Source organism: Haliotis rubra, unplaced genomic scaffold (assembly GCF_003918875.1).
Source record: "Haliotis rubra isolate DU_JTF1 unplaced genomic scaffold, ASM391887v1 Scf515, whole genome shotgun sequence".
Classification (NCBI taxonomy): Eukaryota; Metazoa; Mollusca; class Gastropoda; order Lepetellida; family Haliotidae; genus Haliotis; species Haliotis rubra.
In genome coordinates, this window is record NW_025767208.1 from 269,717 (window position 1) to 289,098 (window position 19,382).

Below are 19,382 nucleotides of genomic sequence, written 5' to 3' on the forward strand. Positions count from 1 at the left end.
AACAACAAACGAACCAACCAGCCACACGAACTATGAAGTGTAGATACAATACACTGCGGTTAAAACGAACTCAATGGACTACTGGCCAAATACACTGTTTTCAAAGGTTCATTATAACCATGTCCGTTATTAAGGCAAGTGTGTATCACTCCTAGTACATCATATCTAGTTATACCTAAGAAGTCCTTTGGTCCCGTTGAGATAACGGGAATTATGGAGTGGTCACATGGTCTGTCAATTATAGTTTCAATCGACATCGCCTCCATGTGGCTAGAATCAATTATTTTACGTGCCATAATTCAGTACGCAGGTCGTCAACCCTGACGCTCCTCAGAAACCAATTACCGTTAGTACGAAAACCATTGATTATGTTTATGGGTTTGTATGCAGCCTATCCAGACCTGTGGGTTTCACTAAAGCGGCCAACATCTAAAAGTGCCATTAGTTCGGACGTCCCTTCCACCACAGACTGATACGCTGTCATCTAAATGGACTACTGTAAATGATTAAGCGGCTTTAAGATAAACCCACACTCACACTAACACACTAATTTCTAAATGCCCCAAATACTTACATCCGTGGGGCACACAAGAGGTGGATTGAAGTTCTCGCACTTGTACTGAGGACACCCAGGCTTTATGCTTGTAGCACTGTAAACAGATGACCATTGTGCTGGGTCCTTCGGGGGTGTCCACCTGTGTGAGAAGACTCCTGGGTGAGATTCAGAGAGAGGGGACACCTATGTTGTTTGGGAGATTACATTATAGACAAATGAGTACAACCAAAATAACCGAGAAGCAAGTCGAGAGTGGCATACAAACTTTAAGGTAACACATGCTTGTTCTTCACGTATGAGTGAGAGAGTTTAGTTAAACGCCGTTATTAGCAATATTCGAGCATTACCACATTGTACCCATGTGGGGAATCGAACCCGGGTCCTCGGCGTGACGAGCGAGCGCTTTAACCAGTAGGCTACCCCTCCGCCACCTTCACGGATGAGCAGAGAGAATGTACTCTGCATCCGATGACAAGCTTCTTGGGAATAGGGGGCGGTGGGGTAGTCTAGTGGTTAAAGCGTTGGCTCGTCACGCCAAAGACCCGGGTTCGAATCCCCACATGGGTACAATAAGTGAAGCCCATTTCTGTTGTCCCCCGCCGTGATATTGCTGGAATATTGCTAAAAGAGGCGTAAAACCAAACTCAGTCAGTCAGTCAGTCTTGGGAATAGACCAACGGGACCCCACTGCTCCTTCTATGAGGCAGAACATTTGGATCGGATTGTGTTGTTGTAACCCGGGGGGATGTACTGCTGCTCATTATAACAACCATTGGTTAGTCGGTCATTTGTATTTGATCGTAAGATGTTGCGGACTGCGGCATAAAACAACAAGCCAAAGAGCCCCTGGTGACCTCCAACCAACTCTTTGTTCGTTTGGGGAAGGATAATTAAAGGTGACGGTGCACTGCGGTATGATCCCTTCTGAAATCAACCTCATGGCCACGCACAGTACGGATTGTCGTGTCTCCTGTATTATACTATTCAAATGTTGTTAAGGATCATCGATTCTTTCATGTTTTCAGAGTTAAGCTGTGATGCCCGACAGATCAACTATGGTAATATCAAGAAACAGGTGACACTCAACTTATTTTGAGCATCATCTCATTCTTAGTCTAGCTGTCCATATATACCAAATTAGGGCATCATTATTTTATATATTTCACGTAGCCACCAAATTCTGAACATGGGTTGGGGGAGGAATAAAATTAGAAGGATCGGTCGGACGATGAGAAACACAGAAAGAAAAAAATGCTGCGTGTACCTATGCAAGAGGTAAGTGTGAAAAAAATGCTGCCCTCATAGCGTGCGTGTACCTATGCAAGAGGTAAGTGTGGAGGTTGGGGTGGGTGCTTATGTGCATGGGACCACAAAGTTTAATTCGTTATAACCGAAGATCGTTATAAGCGTTTTTGTTAAATTATTTTCGAAATTGCAAAATCGAAAGCAAATGTATGATTTCAAATGTATCCAACCTGAGTGAGCCGATAGGGGCCGCTGCGTATGGAACTCCGTAGTATGCGTAGTTGGTGCTCGTCTCCACTCCTTGAAGCCTACCAAATTTGGTATCAACGGTGGGGGCGGCACCCAACAGATGAACAATACTGACAGAGAGAATGACAAAACACAGCATCCTGAAACTCACTCACACCATCACACAGTCACACACATAATATATATATCTAATGTTAACGAGGACACACTGACTGAAGATACATACAGTGACCGTGGCGAAAAGGTCGATAAGGAGGTCGAGGCGATGTTGCACTTCGAGTTACTGATACCGTTATCTATAGGGCTATATTGATAATAAGGGATGAAACGTTCGAACGTGAGGTATCTCTGATATTGATTCCAACAAGTGCTGAACCCGTGACCTTTTTCTCCAGGATTTAGGTCAGCCTAATGGGAATTTCAACCTCCCACGCAAAATGAAAGACGTTTGAACACAGCTATATGATGAGGTACAGGTTTCTGAAATCAATATTCAGACGCTTTACGAAGCTCATTTGTTGCCTGATGTTCAGCGTTGTTGCTGAGATGTCTTGACAAGCTGAATCAAGGGGGCGGCAGCAATACTATCATACACAGAACATTATCGATTTACGCGAAACTTACACCTACATGCAGATGTACGCGTATTTACAACCTAGAATGTTAATCAAATTTTGAATGTTTACTTCCACAGGGGACGGGTTAGCCTTGTGGTAAAGGCGTTGGCCCGGGTACGATTCCCCACATGGGTACAATGTGTAAAGCCCATTTATGGTGTCCCCCGCCATGATATTGCTGGATATATTGCTAAAAGCGGCATAAAACCATTCTCACTCACTACTCCTACGTCCTCCTTAGAGGATACGGTAGTCCACAAAAACATTCAAAGTAAATTTAGAACTACTACTATTTTAATCGTAGTATATAGGTTATTTTAATTTATGGCTAGACTATCTAAAATTGGTAATAGTTGAAGGGATGGTGTAAATCCAGCAAATGTACTTAAGTCCCCATGGTCCCTGGTATGGTGATCTATCTTAAGTTTGTTGGCAATATATAGACTATTTTATATTGTATTGTCTTCTGTAATTAAAACATTTTAGATTGACAAACTAGTTATATATTCATATATGTGATATTCTAGTTGCTTTTACTGTCCTTCGCTGACGGGTCTTTATACTACACCTTTATTTATTGTGAATTTATATCGTTTTAGTCACGATATGGTTGAAATATTGCCGATGTGACTTAAAATCTTAACTCACTCACTACTTCTACGGTAGTGTGTATATTACTAACAACATGAGCGTTAATGTGAGAAGATGTGATTGTGGAGAAGGGGGGATTGGGTCTCTAGAGCCGACGACAACACACCTTTATCCTACATCCGATGCCACTTTATCTCGCGTCCACGAAATTGTATTGTACAACGTCATCACTTTATCTTACGACTCCGTCGCTTCATCTGCAAATCCACGCCACTGTATCCTTAGTCTGCAGTTATGCATGTCAAGGGCGTAGCTACCATTATGAAAAAAGAGCCAGGGCTTACACATAATTGTTGCTAAAAAGGTTGGGCAAATCCTCAAACTATCTAAATAAAAGCTTTACAACCTATTACACGAAAATAGGGGTTTGCTATGCGCCTGCATGTGGCGTTTACTTCACTGCGTCTCACTTTCAAAATCTGACGTTTTAGAGTCTGTATCTGACGACCAGTTTTTTACATCTGATCATAACGTCTGCAATGTCAAATCTTAAAGTCCGTGTTAAAGTCCGTGCATGATCTAGCTCCACCCTGCATTGGTTATCTCCCGTTACATTTCCAGGTCATCACGAATATTGGAGATACCACCCACTAAAAGAAAGACCAATGGTGACAGATCTTTTTCCAAAGCAGGACCAGTATGTCCAAAAGAACATCCAGGACATATGCGAACTCGACCAGTTCAGGTGAATGCTGATACACAGGTTTTGACAGTACCTTTGCCTGAATTTGACCAATTTGAACTTAGGTATTATTACCATCTGTGGTCCACGCAAATGTATTTGAAGACTACGCTACATCTAACGATGACATCATATGACATCTTTGCCACTTCGTCTGACGTCTCCGCTACTGTGACCTACAAAATATGCTATAAAATTTCATCTGGGGACTGCTCCAGTTTGGAGTCTGCTCCCATCGGGCGAGTAGCCTACTATGTCAATTCTCCTATCTTCCACTCAAATGAATTTGAAGAGAATTTCTCAGTCATATTTTCTTACATCAACATCACGGCATCAGACCACTATGTGACTTTCTCTCATTTCAGGGGCAGCAGGGTAGCCTAGTGGTTAAAGCGTTCCCTCGTCGCGCATGAAGAACCGGGTTCGAATCCCCATATGGTCGTAGAGTAAGTGAGTGAGTGAATTTAGTTTTACGTTTTTACTTTTAGCAATATTCCAGCAATATAACGGCGGGGAACACCGGTAATGGGCTTCACACATTGTGCCCATGGGGGGAATCGAACCCGGGTCTTCGGTTCGTAGAGTAAGTGACTACTTTACGCCGCTGTTAGCAGTATTCCAGAAATATTACGACGGGTACATCAGAAATGGGCTTCACACATTGTACCCATGTGGAGAAACAAACATGGATGTTAAGCGTGACGGAAGAACGCTATAACCACTAGGTCTTTCCATCACCCCAAATGTTACTATAGGCTCAAAGACTACCCCGTGTATAAACACCTACCCAGGGTTCACCCTGATTATAGTACTTGGTATCACTACTTCTGTTGGGTAGCCTAGTGGCTAAGGCGTTCGCTCGTCACGCCTAAGACCTGCGTTCGAATCCCACGTTGGTACATTGTGTGAAGCCCATTTCTGGCGTTCCCCAGTGCGATATTGCTGGAATATTGCTAAAGCGGGGTAAAACTAAACTTGCTCCTTTCTTCGTGGGCTTAAGTAAGCGGCGAAGGGTATGTGCTTTTATAGGTTATCATAGCAGACTTGTGTCTATTACAACAGTTAGAAGATATGTTGTAAGGCCCTGGGGCAGTTAACTGATATAAATACACAAAATGCCTATTTCAAGTTTTTGGAACAACAGTGAGTGAGTGAGTTTAGTTTTACGCCGCTTTCATGTTTTACAGATTAAAATATATATTGCAGCGGAGAGGATTCGGGCGATCCTGGCACAGTCAGGCTGGTGAGGTTCATCATCACCTCTGGGCCTTTGCCCCCCTCTACACGCAGCTCAGACAGGCCTGATATGCCGACTGAGACCTTACAGGTTACTGTGGCTTGATATGTCAATGTGACATAAGGCAACACCATCTGAGGCATGATATGTCACTTTGAAATAAGGTAAGACCAACTAAGGCTTGATGTGTCACTGTGACATACGGCAAGACCAAATGAGGCTTGATATGTCACTGTGACATAAGGCAAGACCAACTGAGGTTTGATATGTCACTGTGACATAAGACAAGACCAACTGAGGCTTGATATGTTACTGTGACATAAAGCAAGACCAACTGAGGCATGATATGTCACTTTGAAATAAGGTAAGACCAAATGAGGCTTGATATGTCACTGTGACATAAGGCAAGACCAACTGAGGCTTGATATGTCACTGTGACATAAGACAAGACTGAGGCTTGATATGTCACTGTGACATAAGGCAAGACCAACTGAGGCTTGATATGTCACTGTGACATAAGACAAGACCAACTGAGGCTTGATATGTCACTGTGACATAAAGCAAGACCAACTGAGACTTGATATGTCACTGTGACATAAGGCAAGACCAACTGAGGCTTGATATGTCACTTTGAAATAAGGTAAGACCAACTGAGGCTTGATATGTCACTGTGACATAAGGCAAGACCAAATGAGGCTTGATATGTCACTGTGACATATGTCTGACTGTGACATAAGACAAGACCAACTGAGGCTTGATATGTCACTGTGACATAAGGCAAGACCAACTGAGGCTTGATATGTCACTGTGACATAAGACAAGACCAACTGAGGCTTGATATGTCACTGTGACATAAGGCAAGACCAACTGAGGCTTGATATGTCACTGTGACATAAGACAAGACCAACTGAGGCTTGATATGTCATGTGACATACTGTGATATGTTATGTGACATAAGACAAGACCAACTGAGGCTTGATATGTCACTGTGACATAAGACAAGACCAACTGAGGCTTGATATGTCACTGTGACAACTGACAAGATATGTCAACATAGGCCCAACTGAGGCTTGATATGTCACTGTGACATAAGGCAAGACCAACTGAGGCTTGATATGTCACTGTGACATAAGCAAGACCAACTGAGGCTTGATATGTCACTGTGACATAAGCAAGACCAACTGAGGCTTGATATGTCACACTGTGACATAGACCAACTGAGGCTTGATATGTCACTGTGACATAAGGCAAGACCAACTGAGGCTTGATATGTCACTGTGACATAAGGCAAGACCAACTGAGGCTTGATATGTCACTGTGACATAAGGCAAGACCAACTGAGGCTTGATATGATATGTTACTGTGACATGAAGATATGTTACTGTGACATGAGGCAAGACCAACTGAGGCTTGATATGTCACTGTGACATAAGACAAGACCAACTGAGGCTTGATATGTTACTGTGACATAAAGCAAGACCAACTGAGACTTGATATGTCAATGTGACATAAGGCAAGACCAACTGAGGCTTGACATGTCACTTTGAAATAAGGTAAGACCAACTAAGGCTTGATATGTCACTGTGACATAAGGCAAGACCAACTGCAACTTGATATGTCACTGTGACATAAGACAAGACCAGCTGAGGCTTGATATGTTACTGTGACATAAAGCAAGACCAACTGAGACTTGATATGTCAATGTGACATAAGACAAGACCAACTGAGGCTTGATATGTCACTGTGACATAAGACAAGACCAACTGAGGCTTGATATGTCACTGTGACATAAGGCAAGACCAACTGAGGCTTGATATGTCACTGTGACATAAGACAAGACCAACTGAGGCTTGATATGTCACTGTGACATACGGCAAGACCAACTGAGGCTTGATATGTCACTGTGACATAAGGCAGGACCAACTGAGGCTTGATATGTCACTGTGACATAAGACAAGACCAACTGAGGCTTGATATGTCACTGTGACATAAGACAAGACCAACTGAGGCTTGATATGTCACTGTGACATAAGACAAGACCAACTGAGGCTTGATATGTCACTGGGACATACGGCAAGACCAACTAAGGCTTGATATGACACTGTGACATAAGACAAGACCAACTGAGGCTTGATATGTTACTGTGACATACGGCAAGACCAACTGCGGCTTGATATGACACTGTGACAAAAGGCAAGACCAACTGAGGCTTGATATGTCACTGTGACATGAGACAAGACCAACTGAGGCTTGATATGTCACTGTGACATAAGGCAAGACTAAGTGAGGCTTGATATGTCACTGTGACATACGGCAAGACCAACTGAGGCTTGATATGTCACTGTGACATAAGGCAAGACCAACTGAGGCTTGATATGTCACTGTGACAAGGCAAGACCAACTGAGGCTTGATATGTCACTGTGACATAAGGCGAGACTAAGTGAGGCTTGATATGTCACTGTGACATAAGGCAAAACCAACTTTGAGATATGACAAGACAAAATGACACTCCGAAAGTCGATGTGACACTGTGACACAACCGAATCTTTACAAGTCACCGTACTAAGATACAGACAACTGCGACTTAACCGGTCGCTGAGATGTATGACACGACCCACTGAAACTTAACAGGTCACAGTACTGAGATACTGAGATACTGAAAACTGAGACTTATCAGGTCACAGTACTGAGATACTGAGAACTGAGATTTAACAGGTCACAGTACTCAGATACTGAAATTGAGACTTATCAGGTCACAGTACTGAGATACTGACAACTGAGACTTAACAGGTCACAGTACTGAGATACTGACAACTGAGACTTAACAGGTCACTGTACTGAGATACTGACAACTGAGACTTAACAGGTCACAGTACTGAGATACTGAAAACTGAGACTTAACAGGTCACAGTACTGAGATACTGAGAACTGAGACTTAACAGGTCACAGTACTGAGATACTGACAACTGAGACTTAACAGGTCACAGTACTGAGATACTAACAACTGAGACTTAACAGGTCACAATACTGAGATACTGACAACTGAGACTTAACAGGTCACAATGTCCTACGCCATGAACAAATCTCACAGTCCCTGAACCACATTATTTTCCCTACTGCCTAGCCCTCTCTGCAATGCTAAGCCTAAATAAAGCAAGTCTAGATTTTACCCAGGTTCTGAATCACTGGTTTCCCTGGGGCTCCTTTTCAATTTAAATGGGCTTGCTTGTTACTATTGAACTTATATATATTCAGACACTAAGCATTAGTCTAAGGTCAGTGTGGTATATAAGCCTAACGACTGTGGTATATGAGCGGGCACTGGTTTGGCCTCTTGAACAATCCTCAGATCATGAAACAAAGTTGAAAGAACAGACACATATCTCAGCACTAGAAAACGATTTATTCTCGTTCGTGTCAATGAAGTGATTGCGAGGTTTTGTCACGCTTTTACATTTAAAGGTTTGGATTTCTAAAATCGAATGTACACAGCTGATCTTCCATACTTCTAAAATAGATCACACACACACAGGATTTGACTTTGGTAGAATAGTCATATTCGTATTCATTTGAACAATAAGGCTTACGACGCAAAAATACTTAAATCATTAATCGAAACATGTATATATACCCATGCCAATAATGGTTGTTACCCCCTCCCCACCCAAACCCACACACACCTCACACCCCGACCCCACACCCCCACTCCAATAACAAAATTGAAGTGGGTGACAACCATTATTGGCATGAGTATACGAGTCGTATCACATATCAGATATGGCAGATTTACATGATATTGATTCTGTTATGATATTGTTCCTTTGGAAAACACTCAATATAAGAAAGAATTGAGAAGGTGATAATCACTGGCATATCTGAAGCAATTATTTTTAATCAGAGCCATAAAACAAATGAGACAGAATAATTCCAATGTATATGGAAGCAGAGGAGTTTTTTTTCAATACGAACAAGCACGTGTACATGGTATACGGAAAAGCATCGACCTTTCCAATTTGAAAAGGGACAAAATGTCCTATTTATAATTTTAAGCTACTTTACAGTCTGGAAAACTAAACACGATTTCTCAAATACTGTCATTTCATTATTTCAGTAACAATTTCAATTTGAACAAATATGTCTTGAAGAATCGTCGGATCAACAACCTTCACAATGTATTTTCAAATCGAATGTTTGCAGAAATTGTACGCTTACACCCAACAGCGCCAGTAGTTATATTGAAATCGGTTTAAGAATGAATTTGTCAACTTTGCCAAGCAATACGTTGTCTAAAACCCTAAACTTTATAATTGCCATTATCAATTATGTCTTTCATCATTAATTATATGTATCTTGTAGGTTTTATTTAAATAATAATAATTCAAAACCAATTTCGTTCCATGATAACTTGCAGGTGTTACACAGTTTGCCATTACTGACTCGGTCGTTCATTGTGACAATTAACATACATTTCGAATCCAAGGACACAACACTAAAACGAGAGACTGCAAAATGAATAGTCATATTCAGCGTACAATTTGTACGAATGTACACACATAAAAATATATTCGTATTACTACAACATCGTCATGGCAATAATGCATATCAACTCTAACATTGTGACATTGTGAATTTCTCACACACGTAAGAAATGAACCATTGGCTGTACCCAAAACAAGAAATGATAAAACAATGAAGTTAGTAGAAGACGGTGCTTCATGTTAGCATGTGTTAAAGGGTAACAACATTCCAAATTGATAGTAGGGATGGCCTTTATCTTCGCGGAATCAAAATGTGCTTATGGTTCGTAATCTTAAGGTTTGACTTGTGTTCGTCAATTAATATCTGGTGATCCTGAAGTCTAATTAAACCGATGTGACTGAGAGTTGAAGCATTGTTACCCTTTGTCTGAACAAGCTGTTATGTTGAAAACAACAAACACTATATAGCGCCTAATGATATATAGATTTGTAAAGTAACTATTTAGATCTTTTCACTATTTAATAGGTCTGTTATAAAAATTCAGAAATGTAAAAGTGTCTCTTTTCAGTGTTGTATTTTATACGAACTAACACTTTACATACAGCTGGATATAATGCACATACACACACACACCCTGTAGTTACGACATATTCACACACAATATAAACTGTTTTAAGTAAACAATATCCGCCGTATCAAATTGCTTTCCTGTTTTTAATTAGTTTGATTATAAATAGTAAAAGGTGCAACTAAAAACCCAATATTGGAATACATTATTCCTGGTAAAATACAACTTACAGATGTTTTCTTCCGATCATTACATCAAAGATTTTACCTGATATTTTCGATATTTCTTCGTAGTTTGATTAACAGATCTAGAGTACGAGCACAGATGTTTACAATAGTTGCAAAAACGGAATCACATCTTTTATGGAATGCGAAATATTTTAATTTCAGAAACAGAACCATTCAGACAAATCGGGTGACAGCGGACTTAGCGAAGATCTAGTTTGTATCAGGTTTGAGCTGGACTGTAAATAATATAAGATAGCCCGTGCCTCTCTCAGAAAGAACATTACACGGCATCAATTTCACTTCATGCATTTCTGGTTTATGACAGCAGTACGAGCTTGTGAAAATACATCTTTGATACTGTCAAACGTTTTCAGCAGAACTCTATCTTCAATACAAGCCACGACGAATTGATTAGCAATGTATTAAAGATGAGTTTACAATAACAAAGTCATCGTTGCATTCTGTTAATGTCGTAACAAAAAAACAGGCTTTGGTTCAGCAATACATAGTTAATCTTTACTGAATAGTTACTGTATAATAATAATTTTCGGCTGAAATAAGTTGAAATACTGTCAAACCCTGTTGTACAAAGGCTACACCTCTCGTGATAAGGGATACATACATACGAGTTTTAGTTTTCACATCGGACCACCTTAACCATCAATGAATGTCGTACAGTTATATTCCAGAAGCAATACCTAGCTGAGAAATGAGAGATAAGTTACCACTTTTAAGAGTGTCGTTGTCGAAAATACAAGCAATACTACCAAGCCGATGAAACAACAGGAGGCTGGCTGCATAATTCATTTGGTTAAATAATAAATCTCTCGTGATACTGCTAACGCGGATTGAATAGCGGAGAGAATAGTGCTCTGAAACAGATGTTGATACAATATAGGTCCATATAAACTGAAGCTGATACCTACTCCATGCTCGCGATGTTCATTGACAATACAAATGTTCTGATTTCCAACTTATTTCGGTAATATGTATGCATTGATGAAACATGGTGGATATAAAATAACCTCTTTAAAACGCCACGATTGTGATTATGTGTTGACTAGGTTCAGAACCAGATTGGCCTTATGATGAATGATGGATGCAACGCTTTTGTAAACATTATTCCATTGGTACAGTGATGACATTCTTGATCGGATGTTGGCATGAGCAAATACACGTAAGTTTCCATAGTCTTCATACTGTTTCTCGCTTGAGTAAGTCGGAGTAAAATGTAAACATATATTTTAAATTCAATTTCTGTCATGTCGCGACAAGTTTGAAAACACCAGTGGTGTGAAATGGGGTGATGGGAACATCGGACTGTCAAGACGATGAACATGTGTCCCTAGAGACGTTAGATGGGTTACATTATACATATATATGCCATGGACAAATACCTTACTGAGATACATAACATCATTGGAAGACAATGTTGGGTTCATCAGCAAGAAAGAATATAATACCGTTGGCACCAGGTATTTGGTAAAATCAGTGTTAAGACAACTGAATACTCCATGAGCATTTGTGAACATGTCATTGTGATTTGAAAGGAATACCAATGAAATCATTTTTAACTGATGTTAGAATTTCCGAGCGCCATCTACCGTAAATTTCGGTCGTACTTCTAATATATTACTCAGTCATCTTAACATAACATTTGATCACAGTACATAAACGATAATTGTTTTCAAAATTCATTTCGTTTTACATTAAAGCTCCATACAAAAAATCGCAGTTGTGAGACAGGTCACAGCTACTCAAGGTCAAGACAACATGTTCGCTGAGATATTCGCGAAGCCGTAACCCTGTGCGCTGGTTAGGTCTAAAATCAATAGCAATGGCGACAAGGACTGGCTCGAGGCATAGGAAGCAGATATCAGGCTATCGCTCGGCTATCATTTTACTTCTAGGCTATTTGAATAATTCTACAATGAGTAAACATACACAGACATGTTCACGTGCATAGTGGAGATATGGTTCCATAAGATCTGGGTACCTTACAAAATGCAGATGCGAATATCAACATAGCGTCTGAGATCGGAGGGAATGTGACGAATCTTCAGTTATACATCTTTTCAAACATTCACTGCTGATTGTATTGAATTTCAGAAATACATTTAAATCAACTCACAGAAATTAACATTTTGAATATTTTAAAATTTGACATGACATTTTGAAATTTTGCATGACATTTTGATAATTGGCTTGAGACATTGACCCACATACATCGTAATAAAGTAAACAAGTTTTCAAAGGAGATCTGGCATTGGCTAACGGCCTTTAATATGAACAGGTGAATATTATTTCCATTTGATTGTGTTTTTGAAAAACTAAAAAACAAGGAAGACTAAATGAGACGAAGAGATGCTCTGGCGTCTTTGAAAAAAACGTTGGTTACAATAAAAGATCACCTTTTGGCCTGTGAAGCTATATTACCAGGATTCGTACCGTGGGGTATCTGTCATGGGTGGAGCTAGTTGTACAAAAACACCGCATTTGACAGTGGTTACGCGAAACACTTCGATGTATGTTTGAAAACTACAAACTTTCAAACTCTTCAAAGCGTTTCCGAATTGTGTGCCATGTCTCGTCAAAACTAAGATCCAAATTTTCGATATGTTTTCTCAGACACACAATAACCCATCGTTAAGGGTAGTTTTCAGGAAATATACGTCTGCTCGTTGAGGAACTTGGAGTGGACTGTAACGCCATTTGGAGGACAATCATCAATGGCGATACTTGTAGCGCTCGGGGACGACACCGACAGCTCCCCTGTCCGATTGAGGGGGTCCTTTATTTCGGAGAAGTCGGAATCCCGAGGGAGGCTCTCAGCAGGACCCCAATCGGCCGACGGCTTCTTGGTTTGGATGAAGCGCTGAAATAGAAGATCAGAGATGCATTGTCTGAGATGCTTGGCCAGAGAGTTGATGAGGGCGTTGTGGTTTGAACAGTAATACACTTATATCAGATTATTTTGGGAAGAAAGATAACAGAAATGCAGGTTTTAGATTTTGGTGTCACTTTGGTGAGTTCGAATATGGCGCCGGCCCCGAGAAACAAAATCGGGCGAATCGGGATTCGAACTCAGAAGGGACACAACCAACTGCGGCGCCTAAGACGTCTGAATACCCCTAGCAAGTAAAGGAGTTTGTGTTATAACATTTCCAGCAATTTTCAAAATACGATGGAAAATCCGGAAAGTGGCCATTTATTTTTTTCCACGTAGACAATGCCTGATTAATTTTGAACGTGGGATGCTTTAGACTGCTTGTAGGAGTAACGCGGTTAGCCCAGGAGTCCAATACCTTGATGAATGGTCCTGAAGCCTTGAGGAACTTGTAGACAACGAAGATAGGGATCGGAACAACGGACATCATACCAATCAGCCAACCAATCGCAATGGCACCAGTTGGGTACGTGTAGTTACCATACGTCGGTGCCTGGTAGCTGACGAAAGCCGAGATGAGCGTGATCTGTGTGAAGGAAATACAAAATGAGCAAGCTCCCGAACAACACTTTAACCAGAAGAGAGTAATATTATTGAATTATTTTTAAAGTTATGGACGAAATGGAAGAAAGTTGTATTGAACGTAGCATCATTAAGGTAGGTCACGTGACAGGAAGTCGTTTGCTTACAAAGAGAAGGACCGGAGTAACAAATTTCCAGCAGATAGAGAAGAATTGTGGGGGGCGTCTTCCGATCATCATGCTGATGTCGTCCCCGATGCGATCAGTTCCTGGGAAAGTAACACATTCTTGATTAAAATATGACACCAAGCGAGAGCACGTCGGAAAGGTTTACAATGCGTTCCACAAAAGCTAATCAACATCTCAAGATGGGTTCATCAGAAAATGTCAACCGAGACTAGTGGTGAAACTGGGTCTGACGTTGTTAGAGTCTGATCAGCTTATGGCAGCTTAGGGCTCAACGAATTATGCGTCTGTCTCTATAATTAACTTTTCCACCCAAAATGTGTATTTTTATTGGAAATAAATATATAACTTGAAACTCTCCGAAAGTCATAATTTCTGTTTCTTCTTGTTCCCACCGTCCACTTGTCTTATCTTTCCTTAAGGATCCACTTCCAGACACTTACCGTATATCCAGGCGAACACAATACACTCCACGAAACCGATGAGGGGAAGACCGAACGACGTGGAGTACCAGTCCATCAGTTGGAAGTAGTAGATACCTGCCTGTAAACAATGGCAGATGGAGTGAATGAGGGAGTGAAAGAGTATGTGAGTGAGTGAGTTGGGCTTTACGCCGCTTTTAGTAATAGTCCAGCAATATCACGACAGGGAACACAAGAAACGGGCTTCACACAATGTACCCATGTGGGGAATCGAACCCGGGTGTTAAGCGTGACGGGCGAACGCTTGAACCACTGGACTATCCCTCCACCCCTGGCTGTGACTGAATGAATGATTGGTGTTCATCGTCGCAGTGAACAGTGTTTCTGTTTCGTGGATTTCGTGAATTCAATACAAACTTCTTCTTCTTACACACAGCTGCATCTATGAAAACATGTTTTCTCAATATCTTAAAAGCCTCATTCATCTCCATGTTCCAAGCCGATTGCTCCGCTCGTCAAACTCCCTACTGCTTACACAGCCTCACGTAAAAACAGCCATGGGATCAAGAGCGTTCTCTGCTGCAGCCCCAATATCTGGAACATTCTACCACTCGCCCTTAAAGAAATAGAATCTGCTGACGCTTTCAAAACTGCCCTCAAAACTCATCTGTTCAAACTCTCTTTTCCATAGACATCGTCTACAATCTTTTCTCTTTATAGCGCCATTGAGCAATATCTTTTGGAAATAGGCGCTATATAAATCAATTATTATTATTATACAGTTTTAATAAAACATGCGCACTAGAAATACCCATCTCACCATCACTACCATCCGCATCATCACCACCAAAACAATCAACATAGTAATACAGTCGAGCACCTATGTCTCGATATTCATGGGACCAAGAAAAATATCGAGTTATCCGAACTTCGAGATATCCGACCAGAGCATATCATCACATATCACTATGAAAGAAAACAAAACGCTTCTGAAGTTCTGAGTATGTTTTGATTCGAAACTATAATCCGTTATCAGTAGTATTTAGTCGTAACAGTTTGTACTTCCTAATTAATTCCTTCTTAATTAACCCTAATTAAATAACAAACAAGAACACCTTCAACTCAATTAGCCCTAATTAGTTTACACTACCGCATCCCTTTGATTCATGCTGCACCGTGTGTAAACTTGTGGAAACAACCTCAGTTCAGAGGGATACTTGCCCATGAAAGGTAGGTGAATATCGAGTTTCTTTGCAAATATCGAAGTAAAAGGTTAATTTTGCTTGTTGGGACAATGAAATTATATCGAGATATCCGAAATATCGAGACATCCCTATCGAGTTAAAAGAGCTTAAATAATGACAAATTATGAAGGATTTTGCCAGGACCGAGGTGTTATATCGAGACAACCGAGATATCGAGTTATCAGAGTTCGACACAACGGTGCTCGACTGTATATGTTTACATGATCGTATAGATAATGGTCAGCGAAATGTTCAGCACTGCTGCATCAATACAGTATTGATTCCGCTTAACCAAGGTACATGTTTCTGGGATTCGAACCCTGATCAGTGGTCTTCCACAAGGCTAACAAACTGAGCTCTACATGTAATTGGTTTGATCATTGTTTAACGCCGCACTAAGCAATATTCCATGATCGATGGTCATGATGTTAATCACTGGATTGACTCGTCAAAACTTGATCATTTACTGACCGCCGCCATATAGTTGGAATATTGCTAGGTGCGGCGTAAAACAACAAACAAACAGACTGTGGTCTAGTTTACTGTCAGTGGCCTGGTTGTGTAAGCCAGTAGATCGATCTACGGCAGTTTATGAACCGTCAAAGTTGAAAGTAGAATATTGTGAAATGCATTGTTAGTTCAAACTAACTCATAGACAAACTAATATAATTCCCCCTGCTTAATGAAAATGCGCCCAAACAAGAACAGCCAGTAATCCAGTTATCCTAGCGCTTCGTGTGCACCTGAATAAAACTCCTGTAACTCCGGGGACCGACCGCCTTCACCGGAAATGCACGAGTGGTTACGCATCCATCAAGTTAAGGCGATAGGCTGAGACTGTGACAACACACGCTTGAGTCTCAATGTTTAACTTGGCATCAGCTGAGTAATCGGCTCAAACTGGTCTCCAGCAATTGCTTTAGGCAAGAGCACAATCTTATGATCGATAGCGATTTGACTTGAAACCTTGTGTTTCCAGCACGTTTCCACAGAATCACTGCAGTGGTAGCACCAGAAACGGGTCAAGTCGAGCTGGTCATCTTTGGTCTTTCGACACATGAAGGAGGTTGCATTGAACGACAGACATAGGACAGGTCTGACGTCAAAAGACAATGACGTTTTCCTATCTCGCTTACTGACATAAGGGTAGAAAGCTCGCAATAACACATTTCTACGCCTCAGAAGATTGTGTCACATATAGCAGGTTGATGATCAGACAACCGAGGATATCTTGTAACAAATTGCACCAGAACCACCTTTTGTCCGACCGATCTTAACCTTTACGAGATCTCTGGTGTGTTTTCTAATCATGTCGCTTCCTATCACTTGCGTCAATGGGACAGACATATGAATGTAAAAGACTTCCCTTATCCGTGGGGAGCACCGACATGTAATTAGAGTCAGGTATTAGACATGCCAACTTTTCTTTCATTCATTTTTCACATTATGAATCGAGAACGTTGTGTACATATTTTCCAAAGCGCTATCGGGAATTGTAGTCGCCATTTTGAAACGAGCGCCGAAACTGCGAGAACTGCTTTCTGATTGTCTGATGTCGACTTACTGGTATCCATTGGCTGGCCAAATTAAGCTTGAGCTCATTCTGACGTGACCTGTAATGGCGATCTGATTTTAATGAGAGAAGATATTCTGTCGATGGTAACTCGTCTTCAGAATCTAATCTCGCATATTAATGGTATTTTTTGTTGCGACAGATCTTTTTGAGATACTCTTGCATTCAGCACTGAGAGTAGCATGTCAAGGGCATTCAAGGTCTTACCGATGTGGTCAAGGGCAGACCAAGGACGAAGAACGCGAAACAGATAGCTCCAGTCACCAGCGTTCTCCTCTTCGCCAGAGTCCTCGGGAAACTCTCCAACACAGTGCCACATATGATCTCCGTCATTCCGAACTGAAAGAAAATTGAAGTGTGAAAATTTAAATTTTCTTGGTGTATTTGTCACTATATTTATAGTTTTATTTGTTGTTTATAGCCGCACACAGCAATATTCCAGATGTACGGTGCGGGCTTTAACTAATAGAGTCTGGACCAGACAATCCAGTGATCAGTTGGGATACGATGGCATGTGTGAACCAATTCAGCGAGCCTGACCACCCGATCCCGTTATAATTAGTCATCTCTTACGAAATGCATGGGTTGGAGAAGAGCAATCATTACCCGGATCCTGAAAGTCGGTTGATATATGCTGTAGTAAGAAATCGTACTACAGTTTGTGGCCTTAATTGATTCGATAACTAAGAGACCAACCTGAGGGCTTTAATGGCAAAAATTATGTGCATCCAACGTCTTCAGTTACAAAGAGGCAGGCCATTTCTGACAGGAGAGAGAGAGAGAGAGAGAGAGAGAGAGAGAGAGAGAGAGAGAGAGAGAGAGAGAGAGAGAGAGAGAGGGGGGGGGGGATTTCTCAGATTCACCGTGTGTATGTGCAATGTTCAATTTCACGGTTGTGTACGGACTTGTCTCTATCTGTCAGGTTTTAGGATCTTATCATTTGGAAAGATTAATTGTGTTCTGCTAACTTAACAGTGATGTTTGAATGAAAGAATATTTCTGTAGATGCCGTTCCCTTTATCCCACGATTTTATGTTTTGGCATAAAACCGTCAACACCACAACTCCATACGACCCCATCGACCGTACACTACTGACCCAGCACTGATCAATAAGCTGACATGCGCAGTATGTGTTGTCCGGAGATTTATCGCGGTGAGTAACCATGCACCTCGTCATGTCCATCATGATGACTTATAACTGACTAGAACACGGAGTGTCCTTCTAACACGATCAATACATTTGTCGTCATTTAATACAATACGCGAGTGGGTTGTCTGACGACTCTCCATAGCAGCATCGCAACGACGGCAACGACGGTGATATCACCTAGAGATTCCTAGTCTGGAACTACCCACGCTTTAAAAGCACCATGGATATCGCATTAGACGCAGTCATGTCAGACTTCAAGAACAGGTGTAGACTTACGCATAGTTCCCGAAATAAACGCCTCTATAAGGATTGATAAAAACAAGTCTATAAGAAAAGTGTCGAGCATTAAGAAATCATGAACTACCTTAATTTACGGCTTAGGACTGAGGTTGGGAAGAGTACAGGTCGCTAGATCTGAGAAGGTTTAATTCAATTTTGTTTGTTTGTTGTTTAACGCCGCACTCAGCAGTATTTCAGAGGCGGTCTGTAAATAATCGAGTCTGGACCAGACAATCCATTGATCAACATCGCAAGCATCGATCTACGCAATTTGGATACGATGACATGTGTCAACCAGGTCAGCGAGCCTTAGCACCCGATCCCGTTAGTCACCTGTTACGACTAGCATGGGTTGCTGAAGACCAATTCTACAAACAATGGGGTAAAGGACGCTTATAACTGATTGATGGTTATAACGAATTAGCTACTTTTCGGTCTCAGCTTCTAGCGTTATATTCTTGCCAAAATTATAAACTACGGTTATAACGAACTAAAATACCGCCTCCGTGGTGTAGTGGTTAGAGCGTCCGCCCGGAGAGCGGAAGGT

General features: G+C 41.2%; 1 protein-coding gene and 1 long non-coding RNA gene across 2 annotated transcripts in view; one reads left to right on the plus strand and one right to left on the minus strand.

Annotated features, from left to right (window-relative positions):
• Positions 1 to 11,306: 11,306 nt before the first annotated feature.
• On the plus strand, positions 11,307 to 11,915 carry LOC124292355. Its single transcript, XR_006902429.1, has 2 exons — positions 11,307 to 11,743; positions 11,788 to 11,915. It is a non-coding gene; the product is annotated as an uncharacterized LOC124292355 (long non-coding RNA).
• A 776-nt stretch (positions 11,916 to 12,691) lies between these two features.
• The window catches only part of LOC124292354 (sodium- and chloride-dependent glycine transporter 1-like), a 65,319-nt gene continuing 58,628 nt past the window's right edge, over positions 12,692 to 19,382 (minus strand). Inside the window, exons 9-13 of the mRNA XM_046729447.1 lie at positions 17,613 to 17,744; positions 14,610 to 14,709; positions 14,149 to 14,249; positions 13,818 to 13,985; positions 12,692 to 13,387 (exon numbers count right to left, since the gene is read on the minus strand). Of these exons, the coding sequence (XP_046585403.1) occupies positions 13,172 to 13,387; positions 13,818 to 13,985; positions 14,149 to 14,249; positions 14,610 to 14,709; positions 17,613 to 17,744 (717 nt within the window). The 3' untranslated portion in view covers positions 12,692 to 13,171. The remainder of the gene's footprint in view (positions 13,388 to 13,817; positions 13,986 to 14,148; positions 14,250 to 14,609; positions 14,710 to 17,612; positions 17,745 to 19,382) is intronic.